Source organism: Mesoplodon mirus (genome assembly GCF_964341445.2).
Source record: "Mesoplodon mirus genome assembly, chromosome: 18".
In the NCBI taxonomy this organism is placed as follows: domain Eukaryota; kingdom Metazoa; phylum Chordata; class Mammalia; order Artiodactyla; family Ziphiidae; genus Mesoplodon; species Mesoplodon mirus.
Window position 1 is genome coordinate 46224035 of NC_138994.1, and position 13545 is coordinate 46237579.

Below are 13545 nucleotides of genomic sequence, written 5' to 3' on the forward strand. Positions count from 1 at the left end.
GTCCAACAATGAACCTAAACCTCTCCTCTGAGGCACATTCCTGCCCCAGGGCCTTTGCACTGGCTGTGTCTTCTGCCTGGAGACCCCCTTCCCAAGACATCCCCATGAAAGATTTCCTCACCTCATTTCTCAAATATCACCTTCTCAGTGAAGCTGCCCTACCACTCTTTAAAATTGCATCACACCAAATTCCTGACCTGCCTTTTTTCCCATAGCAATCATGCCTTATAACATAGCATATAGTGTATTACTATTAAATTGACATAGTATGTTTATAGCTACATACACATTAGAAAGTGAGCTTCCTGTCAATAAATAAATGATGACATTTTACAAAGAAGAAAGTAAGCTTCCTGGAGGTGTGATCTTTATCTTTTTTGTTCACTGATATACCCTAAAATTCTGGAACAAGTTCAGGCACATAATAAGAGGTGCTTAATATTTTGGTGAATTGAACAAACTGAGTTGAATCCTCCCCACAGCCCACTCACTACTCCCTGGCTCTCCTTTCCTACAGACCATTTCCATAATTCTGTTGATCTCACCAGTTTCCCATCTCTCTCTCTCTCTCTCTCTCTCTCTCTCTCTCTCTCTCTCTCTCTCTCTCTCTCTCTCTCTCTGTCACACACACACACACACACACACACACCCCAGGACCAGACATCCAGTCTCCCAGCCCTCACCTCTAGATCCTTTTCGGCTTCCAGGGAGAGGAAATCTCTACAAGAGTGCCTCAGAGACCCTATCAAGAAAGCTAGATACATGTGTGTAGCCAAACAAATCCTGTTTTTTGTTTTTACTAAAATAGGAATGTCTTTATTAGTTTTACTACTTACAAAAATAACATTTAAAAAGATAACTGAGACTTCCCTGGCGGTTCAGTGGTTAGGACTCCATGCTTTTACTGCCTAGGGTGCAGGTTCCATCCCTGGTTGGGGAAGGAAGATCCGGCAAGCTACACAGCATGGCCAAAAAGAAAAATAAATAAAAAGATAACCCCAAAGTGCTGGTTGTCGGCTGCAGACATGTTGGCACTTGGTACTACATGAACCACCCCAGCTCTGCATGGGGGTATGGGCACAAAAAGAGGAATTAGGTGGGCTGGGCTGCCCATGCACCTTTACCTGTCCTTCCTGGCTCGTCTGAGCTTATTTCCTTGTCCTCTCTCTGTCCTTATCAGAGACCCACCTGAAGGCTTTTCACCTGCCTGCCTGGTGGGGAGAGACTTCCTCTACTCCCAAAGGCAGGATAGCATGTTTTGGGGAACTAAAGTTCACTGGAGCTACACTGAGAATGTTCTAACACTCCTGACAAAGAGGTTCCATTGGGCCCCCTGCTCAAAGCAACCACAAAGATGAAAAGCATGACATTTCCGATCTATACAAATCACTGTCTATTTATGCCCCATCTCATTCCAAAAAGAAACTTAGCTCTGAAAATCGTATCCTGTGATATGTGCCAGATTATTTTTGCACAAACACCTTTTATTTATTGTACAAATATTTTTGCAAAGGTACTGAAGATTTTTATTTATTTATTTATTTATTTAAATAAATTTATTTATTTATGGCTGCATTGGGTCTTCGTTGCTGCGCATAGGCTTTCTCCAGTTGTAGTGAGCGGGCGCTACTCTTCATTGCGGTGCGCGGGCTTCTCATTGTGGTGGCTTCTTGTTGCGGAGCATGGGCTCTAGGTGCGCAGGCTTCAGTAGTTGTGGCACTCGGGCTCAGTAGTTGTGGTGCACGGGCTTAGTTGCTCTGTGGCATGTGGGATCTTCCCGGACCAGAGCTCGAACCACCCGTGTCCCCTGCATTGGCAGGTGGATTCTTAACCACTGCACCACCAGGGAAGTCCCAGAAGATTTTTAATATAATGATACATTCTTCCACCACCCCAACAAAGCAGAAGTTTTCTCTTTTTCTACCTTCCAAACGTGCCATCATAGTTTCAATTCTGTTTTCTGCTTCATAACTATTTGCCATGTTACTACATACATGGACTTTGTAATTATAATTTTTCCTGGAATGTAATATTACATCAACTAGATTTTGTCACCCTGGTAACAGCAGTAAAAGTCTTCTGGGAAACTCTTCATCCACCACCCCACTCCATGTGGTTCCGGTGGGTCGGTCAATCACAGCAACGTCCTCCTGGCCACCAGAACCAGATTCAGCCAATCACAGGATCCCATTCCTCTGGCCACAGAGACTGGCCCAGGAATGAGCAAATCACCCATGCCAGGATGTCCTGCCCTGGGTCTCTGGGAAAGGGCATCTTTCTCTTTCTTCCAAGGTCACAAAGCAGGAATAATATAAGTCTGGAGCAATCTGTGTCTTGGCCTCCCTTTCCCCACAATGGAGGAAACTAGTCAATAGTGAGAGAAAATGAGCCCCACACCGGAGGGAAGCAGAACCAAGAGATGGAGGGGGCCTGACATCATTTAAGCCCCTTGGACTGCTCAGTTTCCGGAGCCACTGAATTCCCTTTTGTGCTTAAGCTAGTTTGAGCTGAGCTTCTGTCACTTACTGTTGAAAGAATCTTAAACGCTGTAATTCATTCTCGAGTGCAGGGCATTTGGGCAGCTTCCAGTTTTTGGCATTACAATTAATGCTGCAGTAAACATCTTTGTGAAAAACAAAACGAAATACTTTCAATGTAAAAATGATTAAGGGGAGTTCCCTGGTGGCCTAGTGGTTAGGATTCCGGGCTTGCACTGCCGTGGCCTGGGTTCAATCCCTGGTTGGGGAACTGAGATCCTGCAAGCTGTGAGGTGCAGCCAAAAAAATAAATAAACATTTAAAAAAATAAAAATGATTAACAAAGTAGCCCCAGAAGCTTCAAGGTAGTTGGTCTTGATTTTACCCAAAGATTCTTTGTTGGAAGGTTGGAGGAGTCCTTAGGTCTTTCTATCTCACCCCTTTACCTCCACATCAGGTGGCTTTGACCCTCCTTCAGTCCTCCTTACGTCACTCACCTGGTTGTTAGGAAAATCAGGTAAAGTTTGGCCATGCCAAGAGGCAAGGCATGGGTGACCATCTGGGGAGACCATGGAAGTAGAGAAACAGTGAAGAGGAGAGTAGGCCCATCTGGAGAACTGTGAAAGGGAAACTTAGCTGATATGAAAAGAGGAGTATGAGGCTGGAGGAACATGTAGAGGCCACCCCACAGGCAACCAGACAGGGCAGAACAGGCACTGAGGTTTCTGAGCAGGCGGAGGAGTGGGTGGCAAGAGTTTTAACCAGTTCCCCACCCATCACCCCCTTCTGGTACCAGCACCTAGTTTTCTCTTGGGGACCCACCCTTCCATCATTCTAGGTCCACATGGCCCATTCTGGGGGGAAAGTATGGCCCAGAAGCAGCCAGTCAGCACATTTCCTCTTCCCTAGCTACTGAGATTGGCTCAGGGGTGAGCGTGTGACACAAGCAGGGACAAAGCTTAATTCATGCAAAAAAATCCCTTCCAATGAGAGAGGAGTGATGAAAGAAGTGCTGAGTCCCACTGGCCTCTGATAGGGCCAGGACATTGAACTCCAGTAGAATCCTTCACGGAGTACAAAACACCTAGGCCCTCTTTTCTGTCTAGAAAGCTATTAGGGGTGGGTAGCCTGCCTGTGGTGTGGGATAAATCAGGAAGCGGGCAGTGAGGAAACGCTGGCCTGCTCTGGGAATCCGAGCAGGTTCTAATCTATGTGAGGATAGAGGATTCTGTCCAACTGCCACCAGGTGGAGTGTGAGCACTTCAGGTGTGGGGCCTGGCAGCCAATATGAAGCTATGGGTGTCTAGGCCACCCCAGGTAGAGGGGCAGAAGAGGCACAGCTCCGTGCCTTCCAGGCCTCTGCATCGTTCACTCTCCCGTCTCTGTGGTTTCACCCCCTCTCTCAGACCTGGGGCCATCTTTGTGCTTCCCCTCCACTCCTCTCACACGTGTCTCAGGACATTCATACCCAGGGGGAAATAAAATGATAATAGCCTATGATAATCAACACAGCATGGTATTGGTCAAAAAACAGACACATAGATCAATGGAAATGGGCCAACACAAATACAGTCAACTGATATTTTTTCAATTTTTAAAAAATTGAGGTATAGTTGATTTAGTTTTGGGTGTACAACATAGTGATTCAAAATTTTTATAGATTATATTCCATTTATAGTTATGATAAAATATTGGCTCTATTCCCTGAGTCAACCTATTTTTGACAAAGGAGCAAAAGCAATTCAATGGAGAAAGGGTAGTATTTTCAACAAAACTTCCTGGAACAACTGATATCCATATGTAAAAAAGACACAGACATCATTCACACTCAAAAAAGATCATGGACCTAAATGTAAAATACAAAACTATGAAATTTTTAAGAGTATAGGAGACAATCTAGGTGACTTTGGGTTTGGCAATAAGTTTTTAGATACAACACCAAAAACATGATCCATGAAAGAAAAAAATTGATGTTAGACTTTATTATAATTAAAAACTTCTGCTCTGTAAAAGACACTATTAAGAGAATGAAAAGACAAGTCATAGACTGGGAGTAAATATTTGCAAAACACTTATCTGATAAAGGACTGTTATCCAGTATACACAAATAACTCAAACTCAACAATAAACAACCCAGTTACAAAAAAAAAAAACAGGAAAAAGGGCTTCCCTGGTGGCGCAGTGATTAAGAATCCACCTGCCAATGCAGGGGACATGGGTTCGAACCCTGGCCCGGGAAGATCACACATCCACGGAGCAGCTAGGCCCGTGAGCCACAACTACTGAGCCTGTGCTCTAGAGCCCAAGAGCCATAACTACTGAGCCCACGTGCCACAGCTACCGGATCCTGCACATCTAGTGCCCATGTTCCGCTACAAGAGAAGCCACCGAAACAACGAAGGAGCCCCCGCTCGCCGCAACTAGAGGAAGCCCGCGCACAGCAACGAAGACCCAACGCAGCCAAAAATAAATAAATATTTTTTAAAAAAAATAAAAATTAAGCTTATTTTTAAAAAATAACACTTTAGGGGCCTCCCTGGTGACGCAGTGGTTGAGAGTCCGCCTGCCGATGCAGGGGATACGGGTTCGTGCCCCGGTCTGGGAGGATCCCATATGCCGCGGAGCGGCTGGGCCCATGAGCCATGGCCGCTGAGCCTGTGCGTCCGGAGCCTGTGCTCTGCAACGGGAGAGGCCACAACAGTGAGAGGCCCGCGTACAGCAAAAAAAAAAAAAAAAAAATAACACTTTAAAAGTTGTCTATCTGTAGGGCATCTGGATATTAAAAATGAAAGGCTTCAGCAGTGGTTCTAAAACTTCAGCACATATCAGAATAACCTAGATGGTTTGTTAAGCCCCTGTCAGGCCCCCACCTTCAGTGCAGGAGGTCTAGGATGGGCCTAGAGAATCTGCATTTCTATTAAAAGTCTCCAGGTGCTGCTGCTGTTGCTCCAGGGACTGCACTTTGAGAATCACTGGTATAAACTCAAAGATTAAAACAACGATGGGGGCTTCCCTGGTGGTGCAGTGGTTGAGAATCTGCCTGCTAATGCAGGGGACCCGGGTTCAAACCCTGGTCTGGGAGGAACCCACATGCCGCAGAGCAACTAGGCCCGTGAGCCACAACTACTGAGCCTGCGCGTCTGGAGCCTGTGCTCCGCAACAAGAGAGGCCGAGATAGTGAGAGGCCCACGCACCGCGATGAAGAGTGGCCCCCGCTTGCCACAACTAGAGAAAGCCCTTGCACAGAAATGAAGACCCAACACAGCAAAAATAAATAAATTAATTAATAAACTCCTACCCCCAACATCTTAAAAAAAAAAAAATGATGAACTCTCATCCTATAAGCAGATAGGGTAGGGGGTCCCAGAGAAAGAGAACCCCGCATGGCTTTCTTGACATAAGAGAAGCCATTTTAGGCCTAAGCCATTTTGTGATCTCAGCCTGGCCACAATGCTTGCCCTAGAACAGGTCTCAGTAATTAATGATCTTAGGAGAACAAAAGAATGCAGGAACAAAGGAAAAGCATTCAAGAAGCAACAATTCAGCGATAAAACAGAGTCCTAGGTCCTCCTCAAGGGATATGCATAACAATCTGATCTTTTTAGTTGTTCTACAGGAACCAAGGTCCCCCATGCAGGTGGAGGTTGGTAAGTAACTAGGGGCTAACACGCAGACTGGTGGGAACCTAATGATGTTAACCTTCTTCAGATGCTTGAGACTTCAATCAACTAAAGCTTGGACTCTAGCAACCTTCGCCCCTATTCTATGCTGATTCCTCTTCTGCTCAATCCCCTTCACGAATAAGCATACACCACCCAAACCCATTCACTAATATGCATGTATCCTTAGCTTAAAACGTCTCCAATTTTGCTGTTCGGGAGACACTGCTTTGGGAAAGATCCCCTGTGTTCTCCTTACTTACTTACAAATCCTTCCTTCTCCCGCTCTTTGGCTTGGTTGTGTCTTTTGGCTCGACACTCACCAAGAGATGAATTCAGTTTTCTGGGTGTCAATCCCAGCCAACAGGTCTGAGGCATTTGGGGAGCATTCCTTGGAAATTTTCAGGGGACCCTTTCAGAGCCTCTCCTGAGAAGCCCCGTTATATGCTCCACCCCTCCTGCCTAACCCAGAGGCTCAGTGATTTAGCAGTACACTGGGGAGATAAGACCCAGACTCAGCCCCCCAGCCCCGGGGGCATCCAAGGACTCCCAGAGTACTGGAGGACTCAGAGTAAACAACTACTAATCAAATGAGAAACAAGGGTAAATGCCTGAGGAGCAAAGCAGGATGGAAGTGGCTAAAAAGCTTCAAGGATCAGGAGATGAAGCTCAAGATGAAGAGTGATTTGGAGGTCACCAAAATAAGGGTGCAAGGACTTTCACCGGCGGTGGAAACAGGATACGCACGGGCACAGGGAGACTGATAATTGAGAATCTAGAGAAAATGCAACACTTTCACTCATGTTTGTGCAATAAATAATTATCATTCCCATTTTACAAAGGAGGCTCTGAGATGTTAAGTAGCTTGCCCAAGGCTGTCCAGCTGGTAAGCAGGAAGACCCAAACTGGAACTCCAAAGGCCTCTGAGTCTAAGTTTGGTGGCTGCCTCACACAGAGCTGTGCCCCCTTGCCTCCTCCTCCCGCCCCAGAAGACATCCCCTATCCTCCTGCCACCTTTCTCCAAGCCTTCCCCCCTCAACCCCTTCCCAGCTATCTTCCCTAGTCTCTTTCCTCAGAAGTTCTTGCGTAATTAACCATTACCAGGCTCACGAACTAGGACAGGAGGGAGTCCAGAGTCTCAGGACCTCTCCCACCACTTGCTGGCCCTGTGTAACCTAAGCCCAGGGATCAAAATCCCGTCTTACTTAGCCTGTCTGGTCTTCTCCCTGGTTTGCTGTGAGGATCAAAAGAGCGTAGGGATGTGACTATGTTCCCTCGCCATCCTTCGGGACCCCTTCCTCCGCGCCCGCAGCCACCACACCCCCGCGCTGGAACCTACAAATATTTTACCAAGCCTAAGGAGATCTGTCCCGTCCAGCAGGTGTGTCCCACCTGCCTCGCGGGAAGAGCCGCAGTTTCCGGGCTCTCCTGGCGCCTGAACCGAGAAGGGAGTGGACCTACAGTTTGGCAACCCCACCCGGCGATGACCCGGGATACAAGGCGAAGGAGGGGAGCCCTCCGCCCGCAAGAGCAACAGCCCAAAACATGCAGATGAGGGACCGCTGCCTCCGTACTCGGCCTCTGCGCCCGTCCAGTAACCCAGGGTCCAACCTCTCCTCCCCGCCAGTGATAAAACCTCTGCTCCCCGGGGACCCCTCCCAGCACTCCGAGTCCGCAACCCAGGCACTGGTACCGGGGTGGGGAGAGTTAATTCCAATCGCCTCTCTGCGGATTCCGGAGGCCGGGTCGCCGAGAGCACCTCCCATTGGCCGCAGAGCCGGCTCGGCGCTGATTGGCTGAGGCTCTCGGCTAAGGCTCCCCATTGGGCGTCGCTCTCCAGTGATTGGAGTGTGGCGGCCCGGCCTCCGCAGGCTCCCTGGGGTGAAGCTGCTGCGGGCTCCGGCAGCTGCCTGAGGGCGCTCATACCCGGCCGGAGCCTCGACTTCCTTCCCCGATCCAGACCTCGTTGCTGTCCGGGGACGCCACTGGATCTTCTCCTGGATTTTCTTTTTCCTGCTGATTTTCTTTTTCCTTCCTCCCTGGCTCCGGTCTCCCAGCTCCGCGTTTCCCTCACCTACTCCCGGCCCCCATAGCCGGCCATCCTCAGCATCCCACCTGCCGCCCTCCTGGCTTCTGCCCCTCCTTGACCTCAAATCCCTTGATTAACAAGTCCCTGTCATAACCTTCTCGCCAGACTCTCCTAAACTCATATTTCTTCTCTCTTTGCCATCTCCTGACCCCCAAATTCCAGCTAACCCTTGACCTCTTGATATTTGACCCTGACACTCTTGACTCCAGACTTCTGCATTTCTACCTCCTGCAGCCTGGACTGCTAGAACTGAGGCTTTCCCCTGATTTTCTGATCCGTTTCTGAAGCTCATTTTAACTTTCTTGCCCCTGGGCCAGTTCCTGCTACTGCTGTCCCACCATGGACTTCTTAATGAGCGGCCTGGCAGCCTGCGGGGCCTGTTTGTTCACCAATCCCCTGGAGGTGGTGAAGACCAGGATGCAGCTGCAGGGAGAATTGCAGGCCCCCGGGACCTACCGACGACACTACCGAAACGTCTTCCATGCCTTCATCACCATCGGCAAGGTGGACGGCCTGGCAGCCCTGCAGAAGGGCCTGGCCCCTGCCCTCTTATACCAGTTCCTGATGAACGGAGTCCGGCTGGGCACCTACGGGCTGGCTGAAGCTGGGGGCTGCCTGCACACGGCTGAAGGCACCCTGAGCCCTGTCCGCAGCGCAGCAGCTGGGGCCCTGGCTGGGGTCATGGGAGCCTACTTGGGGAGCCCCATCTACATGGTGAGAAGAAGGGTCTTGCTTGGGGCCTTCAGGGCAGACCTTTGGTGTAGGGTGGGTGCCTGGGCCTTCACAACCTGATACTGAGGTTGGAAGTGGATTTGTGTAGGGGAGGGTGAGGAATTTGATTAACATACATCATTGAGCGTGGGGATCAGGGGAAGTCCTGGGCATTACAGAATTACTATCCCACAGTCTGCCCCTTTGAGTTAATCTGGTATCGGTGAAGGGTCAGGAACCTGAGGCCCAGAAAGGGGAAGTGACTAGCTCAAGGTCACCACAGCTGCTTGTTGCTAGGACTTGGCCCTGCTTAGCGCCCTTTCTGGAAAGACGTTGGGAGGCAATGAGTTCTGTAGAAGGAGAGGCAGTCTGGTCTCCCTCTCAGGGTATGAGATTCAGGGACAGTGACTTCTCCAAAGTCAGCTGGACACATGCCCCCCACAGGGCTTGGGGGCCAGAGAGCAAGTTTTGCCGATGACCTCTCACAACCTGCCCCAGAGTCTGATGGGGAGCCTGGTCATGATGGTGGCTGAAGATCCTGTCTGCCGGTCTGGGAGTAGGAGCTGGCATGAGAGGCTGGACACCAGGTCTTGCCTAACATGAACAGTCTGAGGAATTGTTGCCATTCTCCAACCTCTCCATCCCCGCCCCTTCCCCCAAGGGAAGAAGGATGTAGAGGGGGTCTTGCAGCGCTAGGAGAGCCATCCCCCGGGACTGGAGCCAAGGGACACAGTCTCACGCCCAATTTATTAAGTGGGAACAACAACAATTGTCAGATTAAAAGGATATTCATTGCTGAACACCACAGAGGAAGTGTGAAGGGGTCAGGCATTTGGCTGTCTGAGGTGGGGGGCTGGCCGCTGGGCCATAGGCTGTGATACTCTCTCGTCTCCAGGTGAAGACACACCTACAGGCACAGGCAGCCACAGAAATTGCTGTGGGGCACCAGTATAACCATCAGGTGAGGGTTTTCCAACCCACTGGCATCCCTGCCCATTCTCTTCCATTTTCCCCCAGGTTTCTGCTTGCACCCAACAGCTGCAACCCAGCCACGGCTCTGCCCAGCCCATCAGTTCAGCCCTACTCTGCCCCTGGAGTCCACCCAGACCCTCTTATCCCCATGTTCCCTGTTCCTCTAGCTTCTGCACCTATTTCTCTTGCCCCATTCTCCTGACCTGCTAATGTCCTCATTTGCATATACCCTGCCCTGTTCTGGGGTGGCAAGTGAGGGCCACATTCATGCTCTAAGCCCACATGGCACTGGTTGTCTAGACATCAGGTGCCTTTTATGGACCCATACTTGGCAGTGTTAAGGGGTGGCAGTCCCTGATGCCTGGGTGGCTGAACACCACCCCCATGGTCTTTTCTCTGCCCCCCCCTCCCCCAACCAGGGCATGTTTCAGGCGCTAATCAAGATTGGCCAGAAACATGGTCTGGTGGGGTTGTGGCGTGGGGCCCTGGGCGGTCTGCCCCGAGTTATCGTCGGTTCCTCCACCCAGCTGTGCACCTTCTCGTCCACCAAGGACCTCGTGACCCAGCAGGAGGTACTGCCTGGGAAAGGGGTGGGGCCACCCTGGGAATGTGGGCAGGGGGAGGGCAAGCTGAAGTGGGCTCAGCTTGAAGAGGGACAGTGCCAACATTCAATGTGAGGGAGCGGCAGGAGGGCTTGGGGGGATCACTGTCTCTTTACAACCTTCCCACAGTTCTGTCGTCACTTCCTCCCAGGTGTACCTGAGTCCTCAGGGCCTTCTGCTCTTCCACCTTCACAGTGTTATCACCGGTGGAGTGGAAGCTCCTTGAGTTACCAGCTCTCCACTGTACCCCCAGCGCAGGGCCTGGGCTTTCCGAGGGGCTGAATGATTGGCTGACTGACAGAGCTCTTCCTCCCTCCCCCCCTTAGATATTTCCACCCCAGAGCTGGAAGGTGGCTCTGGTGGCCGCCATGGTGAGTGGCATTGCGGTGGTCCTGGCCATGACACCCTTTGATGTGGTCAGCACAAGGCTCTACAACCAGCCCACAGATGCTCAGGGCAAGGTAAGGGAGTGCTCTGGTGTGCAGGCAGGCAGGGAAAGCCATGGGGTGAGGGAAGCAGATTGTGGGTGCAGGTAGAAAGCCTAAAATGCAGCCTGCTGAGGTGAGGCCCCTGGTGGGCTCTGACAAACTCTGCTCTTCCTCTTCAACCTTTCAGGGCCTCATGTACCGGGGCTTGCTGGATGCTCTGCTGCAGACAGCTCGGATAGAGGGCATTTGGGGCATGTACAAGGGTATAGGTGCCTCCTACTTCCGCCTCGGCCCCCACACCATCCTCTCCCTCTTCTTCTGGGACCAGCTGCGCACACTCTACTACATGTATACCAAATAACAACAGCCACTCTTCCAACACTCCACCAAGTCGGCACTCCTTGGACTCTTCTGACTCCATTGTTATGACCTGGTGACTTCTGACCAGATGACCTTTCATCCATCAGAGGGGGACCACCAACCCCACTCCCCATCTGTTTTCTCAGGGTTGAATCACTATAAGGGATAGTTTCCCTCCCTTCCTTGGGTGTCGCTTTAAACCTTCCCTACCCGTACCCCTGTGAATTTCACACCCCTCTCTCAGGGCTGAACCAGTCACTGCAAAGTGTATGTCCTCCCTTCTTCCACTGCCGGCCTTGGGTCCCTTCTGATCCCATGCACAATTTTAAACTCCACTGTCCAAGACCAAAGGGAATTGGGGGGACCCAGGTGTTCTGTTAGATTCAAAGGCACAGATTATATTGGTTATAAAGCAAGTTTATTTCTGCAGAGAGGAGGTGTCTTATGTTTATGCACTGGGAAGGAATTAGGGGAATATATCCAACCCTTTGATCCCCTTGCAGAACAGAGGCCCCAAGTCTTCAAAAGCAGCATGCAGCATTTCAGCCTCCTTACTGGGGACCAAAGATGTTGGGATCGTGAAGGGTCAGACTGGTCACCAACTGTTCAAAGTCACCCAGGCTCCAGGGCGGAAGTGACAGATTTTCAGGGCCAAGAGATGACCTATTCTCAGGGCTTGGGGTGGGGAAGAGATAGAGAGAGAACATCATCCGGGCCTTGGGCTTGTAAATTCCCATTTCCTGTTTCCCAGAGGACCTGGTTATCTGTGACCCCAAACCCCTGGCCCACTCCCACTTCCTTGGAGGACCCCACCAGACAGTCTCCCAACTCTGCCCCTCCAAGCCAGTTCTCCTGGGGACCCAGTCATGAGCCATGTGCCCTTTCTGTTCTCCTTACGGGGGCTGATTGAAGGTGAGCAGGAAATCAGTCTGGTACTGGGGCAGCCGCAGCAAGGCCTGGTACATTGTCACATACTTTGCTACCTAAAGTGATCAGAGTCAGGATGCTTACCTGATTCCCTAGAGCCACCCCCTTCACCCCTCCAAGACGTCTCACACTCCCCGGCCCTCACCTGCTGGTTTTCTTTAGCTACCTGCTGCTTGCCAGAGAGGATCCAGGCTTCTTGACAGCAGCCCCTCAGGGCCAGGTTCTCCAAAAGGAGGGGCTGCACAGCCTCCACTTGCACAGCCCTAGCCTCCTGCACCCCGCCAACGTCCTCAAAATGGTACCTGGAGTTGGGGGAGCAGGGTCAGGGAGGGGCATTTCTCACTGCCCCTTACAAGCATCTCATCCTAAACTTCGCTCATTTCTGGTGATGTGGTGTTACCCTTGGAGTTTTCATTGCCCAGACTAACCCTCCCGCCACAGGCCCCGCCCACTCCTTCGGCTCTGGTCCTCCCATTGGCCAGCCGCGGGCCCGCCTCCCTCACCGCACCGCCTCTTCGCCCTGCACGTGGGCCTGCAGCTCCAGAAGTTCCACGATCAGGCTCTGGTCTGTCACGCGATGACAGAAAACTTCTTGATTGTCCGGGACCGGTCGGAGGTCGCTGAAGAGAGGCGAGGCAGGCCCTGGTTGACCCCGGCTACTTCCGCAACCCACCTGGTCAGCCTCCTTTGGCACCCGGGCCTTCTTACCTTACGTCGATGGCCCCCGGGGGGAGAGTGGCGGAGAAGGCGCCCCCGAACAGTGGGTAGTCTCGCGTAGGCTCCATGGGCCTGAGACTAGGGTATGGGCATTAAAGATTTAAAAGAAACCCACATGGGGCCACTTGGCATCACCTCCGTTTCGCAGCAGCCCCGGCCCCCTTCAGGTCTTCCTCTGCTCCTGACCCTTTAGGATTTGGCCCCGCCCCGCGATCACGCTGGCCAATTGGCGCCCGCGCCTTGGGGGGGCGGTGCCCCAGCGGAGCTCCTCCCGGAAGCCAAGCTCTTAGAAGGGCGCGGGGCGGGACCGCGGGGTCCGCTAGGAGCTGAGACTTCGGTTTAGGACTTGTAACACTCTCGTGGTCACTCACCCGCGCCCGCCGGTCTCCCCCTTCTAAAGGGGTCGCACTTTCTAAGAGTGTTGCCTGAGACCCTCCTTAGGGGCGTTGCTCGTCCAAGGGACCGATATCTTTGGGGTCTCCTGAGTTGGTGGGGATAGTTTCAGGGTCTCCCATATCACTTTCCCGGGCCTCTTGACAGGGAATGAGCTGCCAGCCAGTTCGCTAATTCTCGGATGCATGGAATTAGGGGAACAGTGGGGCC

General features: G+C 51.5%; 2 protein-coding genes across 5 annotated transcripts; one reads left to right on the forward strand and one right to left on the reverse strand.

The window, feature by feature from the left end:
- The first annotated feature begins 8022 nt into the window (after window positions 1–8022).
- On the forward strand, window positions 8023–11685 carry SLC25A35 (solute carrier family 25 member 35). 2 transcript variants are annotated; one of them, XM_082603944.1, is made up of 5 exons: window positions 8023–8939; window positions 9832–9897; window positions 10328–10480; window positions 10837–10971; window positions 11126–11685. In XM_082603944.1, the coding sequence occupies exons 1-5, from the start codon at window positions 8565–8567 to the stop codon at window positions 11297–11299; spliced, it is 903 nt and encodes a 300-aa protein (XP_082460070.1). In that variant the 5' UTR covers window positions 8023–8564; the 3' UTR covers window positions 11300–11685. The 2 variants fall into 2 exon arrangements, with proteins under 2 accessions (XP_082460070.1, XP_082460071.1); XM_082603945.1 differs by having other exon boundaries at window positions 11267–11685.
- A 26-nt stretch (window positions 11686–11711) lies between these two features.
- RANGRF (RAN guanine nucleotide release factor) lies at window positions 11712–13133 on the reverse strand. Of its 3 annotated transcripts, none has more exons than XM_082603947.1 (5): window positions 12934–13133; window positions 12729–12845; window positions 12392–12527; window positions 12196–12281; window positions 11712–11973 (listed from the first exon to the last, which is right to left on the reverse strand). In XM_082603947.1, the coding sequence occupies exons 1-5, from the start codon at window positions 13008–13010 to the stop codon at window positions 11850–11852; spliced, it is 540 nt and encodes a 179-aa protein (XP_082460073.1). In that variant the 5' UTR covers window positions 13011–13133; the 3' UTR covers window positions 11712–11849. The 3 variants fall into 3 exon arrangements, with proteins under 3 accessions (XP_082460073.1, XP_082460072.1, XP_082460074.1); XM_082603946.1 differs by having other exon boundaries at window positions 12371–12527; XM_082603948.1 differs by lacking the exon at window positions 12196–12281 and having other exon boundaries at window positions 11845–11973; window positions 12371–12527.
- Between the last annotated feature and the right edge of the window lie 412 nt (window positions 13134–13545).

Coding starts and splice junctions, on each gene's coding strand:
- RANGRF (XM_082603946.1), bottom strand. CDS start 13,010: ATGGAGCCTACGCGAGACTACCCACTGTTCGGGGGCGCCTTCTCCGCC. Junction 12,528..12,728: donor CAGGGCGAAGAGGCGGTGCG/GTGAGGGAGGCG, acceptor CCCCAACTCCAG/GTACCATTTTGAGGACGTTG. Junction 12,282..12,370: donor TAGCTAAAGAAAACCAGCAG/GTGAGGGCCGGG, acceptor TGATCACTTTAG/GTAGCAAAGTATGTGACAAT.
- SLC25A35 (XM_082603944.1), top strand. CDS start 8,565: ATGGACTTCTTAATGAGCGGCCTGGCAGCCTGCGGGGCCTGTTTGTTC. Junction 8,940..9,831: donor TGGGGAGCCCCATCTACATG/GTGAGAAGAAGG, acceptor TCTCGTCTCCAG/GTGAAGACACACCTACAGGC. Junction 10,972..11,125: donor CCACAGATGCTCAGGGCAAG/GTAAGGGAGTGC, acceptor TCAACCTTTCAG/GGCCTCATGTACCGGGGCTT.